Source organism: Chionomys nivalis, chromosome 14, assembly GCF_950005125.1.
Source record: "Chionomys nivalis chromosome 14, mChiNiv1.1, whole genome shotgun sequence".
NCBI classification, from domain to species: Eukaryota; Metazoa; Chordata; class Mammalia; order Rodentia; family Cricetidae; genus Chionomys; species Chionomys nivalis.
Window position 1 is genome coordinate 26,678,905 of NC_080099.1, and position 19,244 is coordinate 26,698,148.

At 43.6% G+C, this 19,244-nt stretch overlaps 1 protein-coding gene across 2 annotated transcripts in view; it reads left to right on the forward strand.

The window, feature by feature from the left end:
* Nucleotides 1-19,244, forward strand: part of Fbn2 (fibrillin 2) — a 189,094-nt gene that overhangs the window by 115,100 nt on the left and 54,750 nt on the right. For both annotated transcript variants that reach the window (XM_057788534.1, XM_057788535.1), the window contains exons 20-32: nt 696-815; nt 5,291-5,428; nt 5,952-6,002; nt 6,461-6,586; nt 9,046-9,273; nt 9,938-10,063; nt 11,672-11,800; nt 12,624-12,749; nt 14,430-14,555; nt 14,957-15,079; nt 15,232-15,357; nt 16,074-16,199; nt 18,433-18,555. In XM_057788534.1, coding sequence (XP_057644517.1) covers nt 696-815; nt 5,291-5,428; nt 5,952-6,002; nt 6,461-6,586; nt 9,046-9,273; nt 9,938-10,063; nt 11,672-11,800; nt 12,624-12,749; nt 14,430-14,555; nt 14,957-15,079; nt 15,232-15,357; nt 16,074-16,199; nt 18,433-18,555 — 1,668 coding nt within the window. The remainder of the gene's footprint in view (nt 1-695; nt 816-5,290; nt 5,429-5,951; nt 6,003-6,460; nt 6,587-9,045; nt 9,274-9,937; nt 10,064-11,671; nt 11,801-12,623; nt 12,750-14,429; nt 14,556-14,956; nt 15,080-15,231; nt 15,358-16,073; nt 16,200-18,432; nt 18,556-19,244) is intronic.

Sequence of the window (19,244 nt, forward strand, 5' to 3'; positions counted from 1 at the left end):
AATAATAAAGTCGTACTCGATGCAATTAAATTTATTTTCTTTCTTTTTGTATTGGTTCTGTAGATTAAATTTAGCAACCTGAGGCATGTGCTCCACTAACAGACAACTCCTCCACCCTGCCCCAGCTCTACTTTTCCTAATTTATGTCTTACTAAAGTTAATTGTGTAAAGTAATTCATTAAGTAATCATGTGACTGAAAAGAGCTGAAGAAAGAGAATGATGAACGGTGACTGTGGAGAATTCTGTAGCCAGGATGAATATCCCAGTCCTTGTTACTCGGGTTGCCTCTAGGAATTCAGAATTAAAGCCAATGTTGGTATGCTTTTGTCTTCAAACCTCAGAAAACTCTAAGAGACAGAAAACAATAAAGCTTTGTTTTGCCAGTAGATTGCACCTGAGTGACAACCAAGAAGCAAACCAAAGCAGCTATAAATAGAGTCGTAGAAGGCGCACATACTGAATCCTTTTCTAAACAGGGTGTTCCTTCTGGTCCTACTGAGGGTCCAGTCAAGTAGATGTGTAACCGCACTGTAGAACATGTCTTCCTTCCCCATTCACTTTAGACCTTGCAGATCCATATTAAAATTATAAGAGCCAAGTTTACCAGACATTCTGGCATAGCGCAGCTTGCTGGAATAATATTTTCCAGAAACGCATGGCAGCTCTAACGGAATCTTTTCTTTCTGCATTGTAGACGTAAATGAGTGTGAGAGCAACCCGTGTGTCAATGGGGCCTGCAGGAACAACCTCGGCTCTTTCCACTGTGAGTGCTCGCCCGGCAGCAAGCTCAGCTCCACCGGATTCGTCTGCATCGGTGAGCTTCCTACAAGGATTCCATGTGAAGGTCTTTCCCTACCTCAGCCTTCCTGTGCGGGAAACAGAAGGGACAGGAGAAGAGCAGAAGGGCAGAAATTAAGAAGGCTTTTAAACCTTTCTGTCCCAAAATGCCCCCTTTCACGTCAGTAGATACGTGATGCCGTGGTTGTAGGCATTTCTATATATGTATAGAAATAAATAGAGAATACACACACACACACACACATTTCTCATCCTTCAAATGCTTTAGGCATGGGTACCATCGAATCCCTATCACAGATCTTTAAACCCTCTTTTGTAATCAAAGACACGATGGAATTTGGATTCAGTTCAGAGGATAAGAATTTGAAGATTTTAACCAGGAACACATAGAAGGAGTTTAGTATTTTCCTTTCTCTCATCCATCATCCTCCAAAGAAAAGAAGATAAGTGTTCTTCTGCTTTGGAAAATCTCTATGGAAAAAAAAAATGACTCAAAATCGCTAAGGCCAGTTCTTTTATTCCTGATTTTGTTCCAAGATAGGATTTTGATGTATAGCCCAGGCTGGCCTAGAACCTGACATAGAGCAGGCAGATTGGGAATTGACAATTCCCCTGTCTCAACTTCACAGATCCTGGGATTGCAGGCAGGAGCCACCGTGCCTGCTCAAGACCAGGTCTTGGTAATGGCACAGAATGTGTACAGAGTATGAGAGTGTGACCTGGGAATAAATATCATGTATAAAGGAAAGGTCTGCCCGGGTCATTGCTCCTCCATCTTGTGGCGTGCCACAATCCCCAGGGCTACCTAATATCTACCTTTAAAAGAAGCTACACAGTGCCAATATACATGGGCAAGTTCTTGTTTGCTGTCTAGCCAAAATCAATTAGCGATTTAACAGTTAAGCAAAAGATACAAGTGGTTTCACCATTGTCTCCGTAGACAGCTGGGTGCTGTCTTACTTACTTGTTTTTAGTTAGAAATGAGCCAGGCCCAGATTCTCAATGGAACCCTCTTTGGAGACGCGGCACTCCTGTCTTCATTTCCTAGTGAAACATGGCCACTGGAATCTGAGCATTGGTTGGTTCTCCTTTCAGAAATGAGTTGCCACATGCCTTGGGCAGAGCTGCATTTTTTTTAATCTAATTACCAATGGTGGGGTATGGGGTTTGGATCTGTAAAGCAGAAATATTTCTGCTAAGGCACAATTTCCAACCAAGATGGAGTCATTTTTTATTACATAAAGGAAATGAACTCAGCATCAGTCAAGTCATAGTCAGAAAGCAATCTGTATGCCACTTGAGCATCAAAGGCATCCTCCTTTCTGTTTCATCAAATAGACTTTTATCATCTTGGCCTTTTGTCCTTATAGTTATTAATGAAACAAAGACATTTTATTCCCAGATCATAAGTCATTCTTCGATTTGCCAACAAGTAAACACCACCACATTTCCCCAGCCAGTGTCTTAAGCTTTTCATTCATTCCGATAAAACTTGAGTGTTTCCGCTGGCTTTCTCTTTCCACCATGTGAATCCCAGGAATAGAACTCAGGTCATCAGGCTTGTTGGCAAGCACCTTTACCCACTGAGCCATCCCTCCAGCCTGCCTGGAGCATGTTTTCAATGGGGCTACCTAATCAGTGATTACCCTGCCACCTCTAGTCACAGGGTATAAGCCACAGGGCATAAGGAATGAAATTGCTTCATTGTGGTTTCTAAAGTCAGACCATCTGTGACTTCACTGGGTTCTAAGAATAGTTATGGACTTTGAGCTAATCCTTCAGATACACTAAAGATTATCTTAAGTGATTTTCTAAATGTTTGAAAGACAATTGTATCCAGGTTGCTGTTGTTAGACATGACAGTACAATGTATTTGATTCGGCTTCCCTGCATTGCTCTGCTCTGGTTCCATAGTGCCATATAATCCACGCCTGTGTCCCTTGTCTTTGTCCAGGTCTGCGTGCATTCTTGCCCATGTCCCTAACTCCCATAGACATAAAAGAGCAGCAGCTTCTCTGCTGTTGTTCCCATGGTTTATTCCTCACGGTAGACTATTAGCAAAGAAGCCTATCACTCACTGTCTCGGAATTTGCATTGTGAACACTCCAAGTGCAACTGTTTCCTGGTTCTTTTTAAATTATTATTATTATTATTTGCTATGTCACTCTTACTCTCCTGACCTCCACCCTGAAGTATATCACCAATTGACCCTTGGTCTCTTTGCCTCCCTGTGTGCACTCACTCATTTCTCAATTCCATGGATCCATCCTCACCCTTCCATTAATTCCAGGCTTGTGTTTCCGCCTGACTGCAACTGTTTCCCTTTGGATGTCTCGTGATATCTCAATAGAGCACAAGGCTCTGATTTCTAAACTCAATCCTGTTTCCTAGACACATATTCATCTTCCCCAATGGCAGCTCCATTCTTTAAACTGCCACCCCAAATTCTTCTCTTTAGCATTGATACCTTGCTCCCGAACTCCACACTGAATCCAGAGGCATGATCTTTTGATTTTCTTGCTGGTTACCTATATTTCCGCTACTTTTCACTCCTACCCATTATGTTTATTTTAATTTTAAACTTAATTCTTTTAGGTTAGCTTAAATATATAGTAATATATTTCATCCCGGCATCTTCCTACACATATCCTATCTTAGCGTATTCTTTTTCATTACCCCCTGTCCTGTCACTGTCTCTATACAAACTGGTTAGGGTTAGGATTAGAGTTAGATTAGGGTTAGGGTTAGATTTTTTCCCAAACCAAACACTGCCCCAAAGGAAAAAGCAAAGACAAAAGAGAAAGAAAGCAGCTACCCAGCTCCTCCCATACCTTTACCCAGCTCCTCCAACACCCTCAGCTTCTCCCACACCTTCATCCAGCTCCTCCAACACCCTCAGCTTCTCCCACCCTTTCATTCAGGCCCTACAACATCCTCAGCTTCTTCCATGCCCTCACCAGCTTCTTCCAGACCATCAGCTTCTCCCACACCTTCATCCAGCTCCTCCCAAACCCTCAGCTTCTCCCACACTCTCATCCAGCCCTTCCGACACTCTGAATTCCTCATACAGCTTCACCCCACCCTCCCACACTCTTGCCCACAACATTTTGTATTAGGTCAAGGAAAGAATTGTTCCTTTAGTGTAATCTCTACCACCAGGAGATTTGGGTCATGGCAACTTCTTGTGATATAAACAGGCATTGTAATTACTTCTCTCCTAGTTCCTGCTCTGGATTTATGAAATCACTTTTGTTTGTGCTTTATTGTAGGATTTAGAAGTAAAGCTTTGCAAATAGAATTAAATGAGATTCCAATACCTTCTGTGGGAATGTGCTTTGGTATCCCTCAGCCGTGTGCAGCAGATATGTTCCCAAGGGCTTGCTATCAGATTCATCTGAGGCCACTGTCACGAGTTCAGATTTCTTAGGTGCCCATCCAGAACTCCACTGCCCGTATTGTGCCCACTTAACTGAAAGCCACAATGGTACAAAGAAAATTAAACACACATTTGTCTAGGAAGTTACTAGTGGCCCTGTCAGCTTGGAATAAATTCACTGCCACTGGTTCAGAATCAGTTGTCATTTGCTCTTTGTTCAGTTCAAATCTGTTATTCTGCCCAAAGCTTCCCTAACCACTGACCTTCCCCTTTCACACATGTGGAGTCACCAGCTCAATGTCCATGGTCGCTCACTAGGATTTTACTATTTAAAAACAGTTGAATGAGATATGGAAATATTTTAACAATTAGGAGTAGCTATCTCGGGCGGTCAGATTGCTAGGAGATTTTTATACCTTATTTATATTTCTCTATGCTCTCACATCTTTGATGATAAATAAGTATATATTAGTTTTAGCAATAGAGCTAAAACTACAGATAAAAATGCAAGACAAGTACCGAAAAGCAAGCATTCCTTGAAAGACCAAGGGATGACTGGTGCTTTCACCTTTATGTGTGATCATCATATGTTTGTCATCTTTGGGCTCGGTTTTTTTTTCCAGATTTTTTCCAAGTTATTAATCAAATAAATGTCCATAGTTAGGGAAATACTGGATCTTCTAGAATAGAATGTAGAGTTTGACTGGCATGTTCAATGAAGAATGAGGGAATAATGAAAATGATATATATTAGTTCTTAACTGTCAAAGCACATACCATAGAGGTTTTTCCTTCCCCCGTGTTATGGTGTTGTCATGGCAATGTACCATATTCCTAGTACTAGAATGAACCCTAGGGCAATAGTGGTTATTTCTCTATAGCTTGTTAGTAGATACAATCGTGTTAATGGCCACATTGTATGGGATAGTGCAGTTCAGTATTTGACTTATGCCACATTTAAATACAGGCACATGTCAATATGTTCCAAAAATGTGGTGTCAAAATGATTTTAAGAATTAATACTGTCGTATCTTTTCCCACTGTAACAAATCCCTTTGGTGTCAGAGAGTTTTCTTCCCAGGTAAGAGCTTCTCAACCGCTCCTATTCCTTTTCAGACAGCCTGAAAGGGACTTGCTGGCTCAACATCCAGGACAACCGCTGTGAAGTGAACATTAATGGGGCCACCCTCAAGTCCGAATGCTGTGCAACTCTCGGAGCTGCCTGGGGGAGCCCCTGTGAGCGCTGTGAGCTAGGTAGGCACTTGACCTGGCCCTCTGAGCTGTTGGTTGGAACATCATCTCCGAGTCAACGGACGTCCGTTCTCACAGTGTGTCTCTAAGGAGGAAGACTGCTGTCTTCTCTCCAAAAATGTCTTTCCAGGTGGAATTCACTCTCCTTTAGAAATGGACAATTTGAGTTTTCCTTTAAGTGTGAGCAGACCTCCTAAGTATCTTAGACGTGGAAGGAGAATTGGCTCAAACCCTGGGTCCTCGTTTGGCTGTGTCCCAGGAGGACAGGATGGCCTTGTCCTTGAGGCTTTGATTCGTTTACTTTTAATTCACTTGTCATTGAGCAGCGAGGCGTTGTGGGAGAAGCAGCTGCAATCTGGGTCAACGCTGGTGGTGCTACCCCTGCAAGAGGGAGTTTTCCGAACTGAAGGCAACGGGTCCTTAGCCTCTGCCACCCAGCTGCAAATTTTAATTCCTTCCCACTGAGCCTGGCAAACGTATTTCTTTTCTTTTAATAACGAAATAAAATCCTGTCCCGTTCTTACAGACGCAGCTTGCCCAAGAGGGTTTGCCAGGATCAAAGGTGTGACTTGCGAAGGTGGGTGCAATGCTGGAATAGAACAGATCCTTAGAGAAGCGCGCCGATTCTCTGTCCGCTCTCAAGGAGCTAGTCGCTCTTCTCAAGACCCTTGAGATTTCAGTTAAAATAGCTCAGTGTAATCAACACGGCGCTCTTGGGAAACAGCTTCAAGGTTCCCACTTCTCCTCTGTATACAGTCAGTTCATAAGGAAGTCCCCAGCCTTCAAGGCACAGAACAGCTGGCAAGGGAGCATGTCTGGGCTGCGCTTTTATGGACAGCAAGGCCGTGGTCGTCTGCACAGCTGGTGCCCGGGAAAGCTGGTGGCTGCGCGGTGGAATATTTTTGCTTTAACCAAAGTAATAACCCACACCACCGGGTTGCAGATTGAATGCCCTCACTACACAGGAAATGAGGCTACACCTGCTTTTGCTATTTGTAATGTCTTTATCCTTCTGCTCGCTGTGTTCCCCCACAGATGTTAATGAATGTGAGGTGTTTCCTGGCGTCTGTCCAAATGGACGCTGTGTCAACAGCAAAGGCTCTTTCCACTGCGAATGCCCTGAAGGCCTCACACTGGATGGAACTGGTCGCGTGTGTTTGGGTAAGACGCATGCTTTCCTGTCCACATACACGAGGCTAACCATCAGATCCCTGTCCTCTAGGCTAGTCCAAAACTGGAGTCTGTACTGGAGACATTTGCTTTAAATGAGATACTGCTTGAAAAGAAAATCACTCCAGGATATTAAAATATGTGCTTTATTAAAAATGTTTCTGTTTAAAGCATATTTTATAATTAAAAAGAAAAACTATCATTTAAGTTTTAGTTTCTGTTACTTTAGACAAGTTGAGTTATTCCCGTTATATTAATAGAAGAAACTAGGCACAATCTCTCTTTATTTTTTTTAATTCTTATTTATTTATTTTTGGTTCAGCAAGACATCATGATCTCTTGCCAAATCTAGACCCATTTTGGCTAGAATGGGTGGGCAATGAATCCCCAGAGCCTGCCAGTGCTTGGTTTATGAGTGTACACTGCCACACCTGACTTTTACAGAGTACTGATGAGCTGAATGATAAGTTTTGAATCCCTGGAAAACTGTTGCTGCCAATGTAATAAGGCAATCAAATAGAATTAATAAGTCCAGGTTTCATCTAAGCAAAGCACTCCTGGGTGACCCTGAGGAGAGTGGGAGAGATATCATGTGGCAAATATGGCTACCAGGTCTTACATTGCCTATAGGTGTGGTCTTGAGCAGCCTCCAAGGAGGGGCTGACTTTTGGCAGATTTTCTCAGGGGCAGAGTTTGAAGAGGGCAGCTCCAGGGGAGGGGCTGCTGCTTGGTGTACTGAGGTGAGGTTTGAGAGGATAGCTCCAAGAGAGACGCTGCCTTCCTGTTTCTCACAGCATGACTTCTGAACAGATTGCTTCAGTGGTCCCCACACCCCCTGTGCTTAACCAAATTCTTCCCATGTCTTGAAGATCCTTCCTTAGTGTCTGTGCCGGGTGAACCCAACTCATAGAGACCAGTGTTTGGGAAGCCGTGCTAACTTCCCATTTCCACTCTGGGAAGTGGCAGAGGGTGTGACTTTTGCTTCACGTTAGTGAAGACACACTGCGTGGAATACTCAAAACAAAACTTTGATATGCTTGCTCTTAAAAAGTACATTTTTCTCAGTTTTGAATCTTGAAAGTGTATGTAACTCAAGGTTAAAGATGGACGCCAATACGGATGTGACTTTTTTGGTGGAGAAATCAAAAGACTCAGTATTGACAATAACTTAAACAGTAAACCTGTTAACTTGTCTCATTGTTTTAGCGACCTTTCCATCAGGGAAGACCTTGCCTGTGTGAAGTGGTTTTCAGGCTCACTGATGACGTCATATCTCAGGATCCTTTCACCAAAGGATTGATTGTATTTGCTAAGAATTTTTTTCTGAATCCGTTACCCATTTTTGCCACTAGGCAGTGTGGGATTGCAGCTCTGCCATCACTCTGTTGACCAACACATGAGCATGTTGCCCATGGACCATACTGGTTCAACCTGTTTTCTGGCTGTTCATTGCTGCTCCGAGTCTCTGAGTAATTCCAGTTAAACATTAACATACAGTTTGGTGTAGTTTGAATTTAAGAAGAAAATGCTCCTTCATTTAAACAAATTATTTGGCCCCTTTATAGTGAAGAAGCTGGTTATATGGTTCAGGAGAAAACCCAGATCCAAAATTTGTAACAACAGAACAAAACCCCCTTGAAGTAAAAACGTAATGTTTTAGTAAAGCAAAATCAATAGATTTTACCAAGTTGCAAATGGGCTGCAGTAAGGATGCATCTGAGCATTGCTGTTTATGATCAAACCCTCACAGGGCTGACTGGACCCTCACAGGGCTGACTGGACACTCACAGGGCTGACTGGACCCTCACAGGGCTGACTGGACCCTCACAGGGCTGACTGGACCCTCACAGGGCTGACTGGACCCTCACAGGGCTGACTGGACCCTCACAGAGGTGACTGGACCCTCACAGGACTGACTGTACCCTGTCAGGACTGACTGGACCCTAACAAGACTGACTGAACCCTAAGAGGACTGACTGGACCCTGACAGGACTGCTGTAAAATGACCTTAAGCTGATTAAAAAGAAGAGTTCATCATTAAAATTCTTTTTCCAATGAGGAAAATGCAAGACCAGGATCATTGGCTAAGACATGGAAGTGCCGTGTTGTCAGGAGAGCTTTTCGGAGTTCATTGTGAGAGTCAAATAACCTGCTAAGAGCCCATCTTCACTCTCCTAAATGGCTGTTACCGTGGAATCCATTCAAGGCGGTGACAGATTTCTCATTGGAAGTCTGCCTCCAGGCCCACCATCGTGCACTGCTTTCTTGCGCTAGCTTCACCCAGCACTGCCATTGAGGAAGAAAGGATCTTTAGGAGATGGGAGAGTTTTAACCTAGCACAGGTAGCCTGAGGCGCACAGTGTCTAAGACACTGCTGAACAGATGCTGTAGAGGGACATTCAGTGAGTGTTCTGACTTAGGCTCAGCCTGGGCTTGCACTCTCCATGCAGATATCCGCCTGGAGCAGTGCTTCCTCAAGTGGGATGAGGATGAATGCATCCACCCCGTTCCTGGGAAGTTCCGCATGGATGCCTGCTGCTGTGCAGTCGGGGCAGCTTGGGGCACGGAGTGTGAAGAATGCCCCAAGCCTGGCACCAAGGAATATGAGACGCTGTGCCCCCGGGGACCAGGCTTTGCTAACAGAGGGGACATCCTCACTGGGCGTCCATTTTACAAAGGTAACTGCATGCTGGTCCCTGGCCTGCCATACTACCAGGGTTCTCTTCGCTCTCTGAGAATGGATATTTTTTCTTTTGTGTGTGTGTGTGTGTCTTTTTCATTGTTTTTGTTGAGCTATATATTTTTCTTCACTCCCCTCCCTTTCTCCCCCCTCCCTTTCTACCCTCTCCCATGATCCCCACCTTCCCATTGTGCTCAGGAAATCTTGTCTCTTTCTACCTCCCATGCAAATTAGATGGATTATGTTTTTGTGGCCAACCTAAGGTCTGAAACTATAAATTACATGTAAAAGACAGTATTGATAGGAATCTGGGAAACTGAACGCTCATCATTTCCTTTCCTTCTACTGGCCCTCTCCTTTTCTTTGACATGGCTTGAGGGGAGGTAGACCTGCCCAGTTCCTCAGCAGCAGAGAGGTCCCTGTCCCCACTGTTCTTCATAAGCAACAGCCAGGTATAGAAACAAGACTCAGTTGAGGGTGGAGAACCTTATCCGCGATGGACACGTTTTCTGTGCCATCTCTGTGATCACTGCAGACCCCAGGAGCCGTCCCTGTCCAAGGCTGCACGATTATTGTCCATGGCGATAGAATTTTAAGTTAAGGCAATAAAAGGACTCATTCCTGTCAACCAGCTCCATGGTTGGGCCTCACTCTGCTTTCAGATATCAACGAGTGCAAAGCCTTTCCCGGCATGTGCACCCACGGGAAGTGCAGAAACACCATCGGAAGCTTCAAGTGCCGTTGCAATAATGGCTTCGCCCTGGACATGGAGGAGAGAAACTGCACAGGTAAGATGGCTTCTCTCCATTAATAAGCCCTAGCTTTCTGGCCTTTGCAGTGAGTATACAGCCTTCAAAAGCCCATCTTCTCAGTGAGAATATAAGTCCCTCATTATTGTTATTATTACTTTCTTTTACTGACCTTAAAATCCAGTTCTCCAAATAATTTTGAGAGCTACAAAATCACACAAAATGTTGTTTTGATGTGAAAATATGCTCTTCAAAATATGTGAGGACTAAAGAATATAGCTACGAACCGGGCGGTGGTGGCGCACGCCTTTAATCCCAGCACTCGGGAGGCAGAGGCAGGTGGATCTCTGTGAGTTCGAGGCCAGCCTGGTCTACAAGAGCTAGTTCCAGGACAGGAATCAAAAACTACGGAGAAACCCTGTCTTGAAAAATAAAAATAAAAAAAAATAAAAAAAAAGAATATAGCTATGAAGAGTCTGTGCCTATCAACTTGAAGAATATTCTACTAATTGTTTTAGTTTGTGATAAATGTGTTTTGACTTATTTGCCTCACCTGCAAACAACATTCTTGACCTCTTTACCTTGAGAAGAGATGAAGTTAGGAATGTTTCTGTTTGATGGCATGCAGTTTATTACAAATGCTTGGCTGAAAATGCAGAAATTGTCCACTGATTTTACTGCAAGACTTCAAACTTCAGTTCATCAAAAGACACAGTAAGCCTGGTGTGCTGGCGTGCACCTTCAATCCCAGCATTCAACAGGCAGAGGCGGGTGAATCTCTGTAAAAGACTTGGTATTCCAAGGCAGTCAGAGACATAAAGGCCCTGCCTTGATACATCAATAAATATTTTAACATACGATAAGATGGCGGCAGAAACATTTCTTTTATTGTGACTTTTTTTAATGGCTCATGTTTTCTTAAACATATTTTGTGTAGCTCCAACTTCAGTACTGAAAATATGCTACAGGTGTGAGGGTTTCTCATAAACTTTTTCAGAGTGCAGATACTATGACTGGAATATAGAAAACACAGCAAAACACAAACGCGTGATTTCTCTTTATTTTTTTAAAAAGTTGGTAAGTAAGCATTTCTCTGCTGAATGGAGCACGGATCACATTGTGGGTTTGCTCCAAGGCCCCGCTGTGCCTGCAGGCTCAGCTTGAGGGGTGTGCTGTGTTTGCCTTGGAGGCTGCCAGTCTGTGTCCTGCCAGCCAGCCCTCTTAGCCTCAGGTTCCAGGTGCCCATGCTCCTTTGGCTGGAGGAGTAGAATGATCAGTCTCACGCCTCTCTAGGTCTTCCTCCCACGTGAGCACACTGCCTCTCCATTTGGGCCTTGCAGAGGAGTCACTTGGCCCATTTTCTATGATGACATGTCAGCTGCAAAGAGAAGGCCACATTTCAGAACTCAAAGACACACACGCTCCACCTGCCGGTCGGCCATGACAGTTTTGGCAGTTGGAGAAAGGAATGTGCCTTATGAAGGAGACAACATCCCCCTCCACCCCATCTCCTCAGAACCCTTCTTCCTCCTCTCAGTCCTGGTTTCCCAGGTCTCAGAACCGCAGCTCCTGACATGGAAGGCCCCATGCCTCCAGCCCTCTTTTATCTCGGTCTGTGTTTTTCTTTCTCTTGAACAACGGGAGCAGACATCGACGAGTGCAGGATCTCTCCGGACCTCTGTGGCAGTGGCATCTGTGTCAACACGCCAGGCAGCTTTGAATGCGAGTGTTTTGAGGGATACGAGAGTGGCTTCATGATGATGAAGAATTGCATGGGTAAGCTCAGCCAGACCGCCCTGCTGGCTAGGACACCAGCCTCATGCAGGCTGGGCTGCTGTGTCATGGCTGGCTTCAGAGCCATGGCAGCACCCTTGACTAGAGGTGTAGTGAGGCTGAGAGCTGTCAAGGGCAGACAAAATAACCTTCCTCAGACTGGAAGCGATACACAGACCACCCAGGGTGGATTTATTTTAAATGGGTAGCATTGTGGTCACCTCCAACTTATGTCCTGCCTTGCCAGTCCCATGAGAGCTGTGCCTTGTAGTTGTGATACTGAAGAATGTTTAGGCCACTATGTCATATGAGTGACTGGTGGAACTTGCCCCATAAGATGTTGCCACTCTCAGGGGTACAACTGATTCACATTACAAAGGGCATTGTTGTCTATAGTGTGCTGATCTGCACTCATGGCTGACTTGAGCTGCAAGCAACCATGGATCACAGATTAGACCCTCCTAACTGTAATCGTTTAGGAGTCTTAGGATTTTGTTACTCAGTTGGATTTGAGCTATAAATGCTAAAGGACTGGCAATGCCATACAAACTCTTAGTTTATTATGACATAAAGTAAATTTTGTATAAGTAACCTCTTATGAACCAGATTATATTATACATAAAAATTTTTCAATGGTTTACTGTGTTGAGAATGGAAGGTTCATAATTTTTATTTTGAAACAAAAAGTAAAACTTGTCCCACTTCTGATTGGATGTCTTTATGTCTGAGCTGCACACCTGTCTCCTAATTCCACTTCTCCTGTACTATATATGTAAATGTATTTTCCTCCGAGTTCTTCAATGGATCTCACGTTTTTACCTTTCAGACATTGACGAATGTGAACGTAACCCTCTCCTTTGTAGGGGTGGCACCTGTATGAACACTGAGGGCAGCTTTCAGTGTGACTGCCCACTGGGACACGAGCTGTCACCATCCCGTGAGGACTGTGTGGGTGAGTTTTTCCTCTTCATATAGAAATCCAGTGAGCACAGTGGATCAAGATCAGGAGCAGTTCTGATGGATGTGTGATTCTGTGGCTCATTACAACCTGGAAATCCAAATTCTCCATATCTAGTTTCTAGACTGTTGAGCATAAGGCTGCCTTCCAAGTAAAGACCTCTATGCAAAGCATGGGTTCCATTGTCCAGGCAGGATGGTGAGGAAGCTGTCTAGGATACATCCTGGTGGTTGTTCTACACATACACCCATTCTCCTAGTCAGTCAGAGTCCACACCTCACCCAGGGTCTACACACGTACATCAGACCATGAGAGCTCTCTTGACACCTCATGCCTCAAGGTCTTTTACTAGCGTCAAGTTCAGAAGGACGGCAAAGGTGACAGCAGAGTGTTGTGGCATTTGCCCAATCCCGCTGCTGACTTGTAAATCCAGAGGGCTGCTGTGTTCTAGTACACATGCTATCCAGGACAGACTTAGCCAGGAAGCCCCTTCCTCAAAATTGTTTGAGCACAGCTTGATAGTGTGCATGCATTAATTCATAAGCCAGATAGATTTCTGTGCTAGTGCACATACTATGAGTCTTACATAATGTATTAAGTAGACTTTTTTTAGTCAGATGAATTTCAAGTTTTAAATATTTTTATTTTGATAATAGTGCAAGAGATGACTTTACAATGGGGATTGAAGAATTGATGGCTGGACATGCTGCAAGATAGTGATGCAGGAACCTGTTCCTGCATCTAGTTTGTCATAGTTTAGAGTTTATCAACCCTACAGTTGAGAAAACTACCCTAAAAAGAGTAATTTATATTATAAAATAAAGGTTTTGTAATATCTGCATTCAGGGACTATAAACGTAAATTTATGTAGCATCATCTTCTAGGTAATTGTGTGAATGTGAAATAATTTCTCGTTATATCCAGTGGTCACTGTGTCTGACTTATATTCCTTCTGATGAGCATTTTGAATATGGAAATGGATCATCCTGCCGTGTCTGGGTGTTCTCTAGGAATTTAATGATTTCTTCTACATATTTTGCCTGCGTTTTTATTAAGGCGTTTGTCCATCTCATAAGGGCAGATTGTTTTAAGCTAGCAGTTGTGAACTGAAGGTCCACATACCCAGGCACACAAACAGCTTGACGAAAACAAACATGTGAGAGTCTTGACTGTCCTAACTCTGTCCTCGGAATCAGCGTCTTCCCTCGGGATAGTTCAAGTTCTGTAGGCAGCATCTGAACAGCTTTTGAAGACCACATGCTCACACCAGTGTAAACCCATGAAGTAAAATAAATAATAATAATATTCATTTATGGCACACACTCTGTTCGTGCACTCTGTGATGGCAATGGCTAGTTGCATGTGGCTATGTAATTGTAAATAAAATTAAATAACATTAAAAATTGCTCAATTATGTTACATACATTTCAAGGTCTAGTAGAACATGTAGTTCCATTTTGGAAACTTTTGGAAACTATAGACAGAGAAGGGAATGCTTCCAACACAACAGGAAGTTCTGGGGTCAGACGTAAGTGAACAGGGACCACCATTTTCACCAAGCCTCCAAGTTTGTCCTGTTCCCTACTCAGGCAGCACCTCTTTGCTAAAGCCTGCGCTTAAAGGCTCTTCTAAGTTTGATGTGGCATAAAGCATAATTCTGCTTATCTTTTATAGATATCAACGAGTGCTCCTTGAGTGACAATCTCTGTAGAAATGGCAAATGTGTGAACATGATCGGAGCCTACCAGTGCTCTTGCAATCCTGGATACCAGGCCACGCCAGACCGCCAGGGCTGTATAGGTAAGGGTGGGCCACACAGGTCTGCGTTTCCCATCTCTCAGACCATCGAGCTTTGGCACCAAATATGTCCTAAAGCCTATGAGGGTCCCATGTACTGGGAATGATTGCAAGCAGGGGTCAGATGGTTTGTTGATTTTGCAGAAACCCCACTGGTCTTATCATAAAAAGTACTCCAAACTCCTTAATGGTTATATGATTGGGTTCTTTCTTCTTCGGGTAGTGGACTAAATTGAATGCTATATAAAAGGAAGTGAAAGGGGTTAAGGGAGATTAATGGTATAAACTTAATCAGTACCAATATAAAGACAATCCAAAGCTACTCAAGTACCAGCTGTTTGAAAAGAGGATGCAGCACCCATTCCTTTGTACGGGCGTCTAACGTGCATGTTGTTTCTGCACAGATATCGATGAATGTATGATCATGAATGGCGGCTGCGACACCCAGTGCACCAATTCAGAAGGAAGCTACGAATGCAGCTGCAGTGAGGGGTATGCACTGATGCCAGATGGGAGATCGTGTGCAGGTACAGAAAAGATACACAAAATGCGCATGCTACGGTTGCTCTGTTACACCTGTGGCTCCAGACTTGGCCGCAGAGAGCCAAAGGGAGGAAAAGTGTTTGGGACCGAGGAAAGCCATTCTTGCTTTCACTGGGCGTTAACTTTGTGTCATCAGATATCGATGAGTGCGAAAACAATCCTGACGTCTGTGATGGTGGCCAGTGTACCAACATCCCTGGGGAGTACCGCTGCCTCTGCTACGATGGCTTCATGGCTTCGATGGACATGAAAACGTGCATCGGTGAGTATCAGAAGTCAATGGCAATTCTTTAGTATTCTCTATTATTGAGACCATCATACAGGGTGAAATGTAATGACCACCTCATTTCCCTCTCTTCCCACATCTCCTCAAACATGTCTCCCTCCCAACTGCATGTTTGTTTTTTGTTTTTTGTTTTTTTTTTCATAACAGTCTGGTTAGTGTTGCCCTTATGTGCTTGGGTGGGGTGTAGGGCCATCCACTACCAGGGGTCACATCCTCCAAAAAGAATGGTTGTCTCTCCTTCAGCAACTGTCTACTGATCATAGCTCCTCAGTTGGGGCTGGGTCCTAGAGACCACCTACCACATCTATGTTTCAGTTTTAGTTGAGTTGATCTTGTACAAGTAACCACAGCTGCTCTGTGGCCATGCATATGATAGCCATGTCATGTCCAGAAGACAGCATGTCACTCTCCAACAAATGAGAATTTGATACATGCATGAATTCGTATCCACAAGGAAAGAAGACTTATTTCATTGTTACTTTGAAAATTTGAGCCTTTGTGTCAGAACTGTGAAATCTGAAAAAGAATTCTTTCAGATGCCCTTAAAGGCACATAGTACTTACTTGCAATACAAGTCTTTCAAGGAGACCTCATTTTAAGGTTTATCTGATTATTTTAGTACCGTGTTATTCAGATTAAAAGGTGGCTTTTAAATTAATGTGATAGCAGTAACCAGAACATGTGTTTTCCAGATGTGAATGAGTGTGACTTGAATCCCAACATCTGCATGTTTGGGGAGTGTGAGAATACGAAGGGCTCTTTCATCTGCCATTGTCAGCTGGGCTATTCAGTGAAGAAAGGGACCACGGGATGCACAGGTAGGACTCAACCCCTTGACTGCAAGACTTCAGCCTCACAGGTTTCAAAAGCAGCCATTGCTTCAGCCTTCAGCATCCTTGGGCCAATCCACCAGCATATGACTGTCATGTGATGGGTAACTGACTCTTACCTTTATCATACATCATGTCTGAGGTCACCTGGGAGGAAGGAGTGGGCCAAGTCTGCCCTGCTTCTGGTGGGTCCTGTAGCCACATTCAGTTCCTCAGCTTGGTTACAGCCCAGATGGAGGGCCCATGTAAGGAAGAAAAAATAGTTCTTCATGTTGGGGTGACCCCCCCCAACCATAAAATTATTTTCGTTGCTGTAGCGTGAATTCTAATTGGTCTTAATAATAAAATCCCAGAGTCAGATATCAGGGTAAATGAAGAAAGGTAAGTGAGACAAAGGAGCAAGCCATAGCCACCTCTCACCTCACCAACTTCCCAGGTGAAAAGGGGCCAAGCTCCCCATCTCCACCCTGCTTTATCACTTCTTTTCTCTGCGCAGTCATATCGATTCCTGTTTCCTCCTCCCAGGTGCTGGGATTAAAGGTCTGTGCCACCACTGCCTGCCCTCTCTGGTTAGCTAGCTCCATGCTCTAATTTTCAGACAAGCTTTATCTGATAGAGCAAAATACCACCACGTATTGCTTCTTCATAACTTTAATTTTGCTACTATTCAGAATCGTAATGTACATAGCTGTGTTTTCCAGTGGTCTTAGGGAATCCCTGTGAAAGGGCCATTCAACCCCTCAAAGGGGTTGCGACACACAGGTTGACAACCACTGTCTTAAAGATCCAAGTTTTCACTTAGTTTGCAATGTTAAACTGATAATACGTTCTTAGATTCTATATAGACTTTTACTGCCTTACCCACATGGTTTCTTCTTTTATATCCTCTCTCCTCCCCCACCGTTACTTCTCTCCTTTTTTTCTCTTCACTCCTTCATCTCCTGACTCCAATTTTTACTATTTAGTTTTATCCCATAGCATATAGATATGACTAGGAAACATCTTAATAATGGTCTGGCTAGCTGTCTCCTGAATGCTCACCTTTAGGTCCCTGTATAGCATTTTGTTCAAGACTGCAGTGAGAAGCTCGGACTGCAGGGAAAGCTTCAGCTGCCCCTCCAGGAGAAGGCAGATGATGAGGAACGAGGGCAAGACTTCACTGATAGCAAAGGGGATGGAAGCCAGGGGTGTGTTCTCGGTATCAGTTCAGCAGTGGCGTCCAGTAGTCAGTGAGCAGTGAGAACAGATATAAATCATATCCTAGAAAGTTTGAGGAAGCCAAATTGACAGTTGTACACAAGTGTATATGTTCTGTATAAACACATTCACATGGCTGCACATGACTTTACAAAGGGCATATATCACAAGAAACGTGTCCCTAGATGAATTCAGCCGCATGTTAGCATCAGCTGCGTGTCCAGGCATTATAAGCTTATGGGACCATTGTCATGTACATGGTTTGCCGTTGACCAAAACGTCTTCAGGCTGCGCATGACTGAATCAATCACATATATGTGTTTCTGTGTAGTATTTGTGAACATAAGCACAGGCTGGTGAGCATTGGTCCCCTTTTAGGCCACATCTGAAGAGAGCGTTCTTTACATATTCTCAGATAAGAAAGAAAAAAACAAAAGCACACACATGTGACCATTTACAAAAGCTCTAAGTATATGTGTAACTTTGATTGTGTATGTGTGATGCTGGAAGTTAATCCTAGGTGTTTACACATGCCAAGCAAACATTCTACCCCCCCCCATCTACATTGGGGCATTGACTTTTAAAATGAAGGGTGGACTTTTTTTTAATCAGGCTCATTCTTATCTTCATGAAAAATATGTAATAAATATTAATAGGAAGGAACAGTAAAGTCTTTTTCAAAAATCTCTCCTGAAATGTGTCTTTATATCCTTCCCACGGAGTTTTGAATGGGCCTTCGCAACATGTGGGGGCTGCCACTCATATCCGCAGAGGACCACAGCTGCACTTTCTCCTTCCAACAGGAAATGGCCAGCAAGTTCTTGGAGAGGAGGACTTGTTTGGTCATGATCATGAAGTCTTATATCTTACCGAAGTGGAAAACGGCTTAGAGACAAAGGCGGTGTCAGTGTTTCTCCGTACAAGCCCTGCGTTTATCCTAAATTGCTGTCTTACAGAAACATACTTGGAAGTAGACTTAATTAGCTCATGCTTCATCTTTTCCTTTTTAACTCTGGTTTCTCAGATGTGGATGAGTGTGAAATTGGTGCCCACAACTGCGACATGCATGCCTCATGTCTGAATGTCCCCGGAAGCTTCAAGTGCAGCTGCCGAGAAGGCTGGGTGGGAAATGGCATCAAATGTATTGGTGAGTTTGCAAAGAGGAAAACCCTTCTCGAAGGGCCAGCATTCTGCGTGGCTCTTCCTTGCACACATGCTAATCAACACTCCAAACGGGAACATCCTCTTTGCTTTTTATTTATTCTCTCGTAAATCAAAGCTATCTTTGGTTGCAGGGATAATTCCTGTCTGAGTGTTTCCTTAGCTTTAATATAAATGGTCAAATTACAACAGGATGCTTTGGCATCTGCCTTTTCATGCATGTTGCTCAGTTGAAAAAAAAATTATTTGATGTGCAGCCAGTGATCTAAACAGCTGTAACATGAAAAACAGCTAATGTGTTTTCCCAGTCTTTCCATAGAGTAATCAGTGCGGTTTGAGAGCCAGTGAAGTCCAGGGTGGAAACAAAGGGGTTTTTCACGTGGCCTTAAGATGGGAGGAAGTGGACAATTCTTAGTATTAAAATTGTCCTTGCAGGCAAAGCTAAGTATTTTTGTTGAATTCCAAGAAGTCTAACTCAAAAAAGGGAGACTAGGAAAATCTTTTTCCCTGGATTCTATAACTCTTAAACTGAAGCCTAATAATACTGTATAGCCCTGAGGCAGGGGACTGGATTATACTCTGGGTGTCATTTATGAAGCTGTTTAATATGTCCATACTGTGACAATAAAGAATATTTCCAGCTGGTAAGCATTACCCAGGTCAATTTAAAATAGA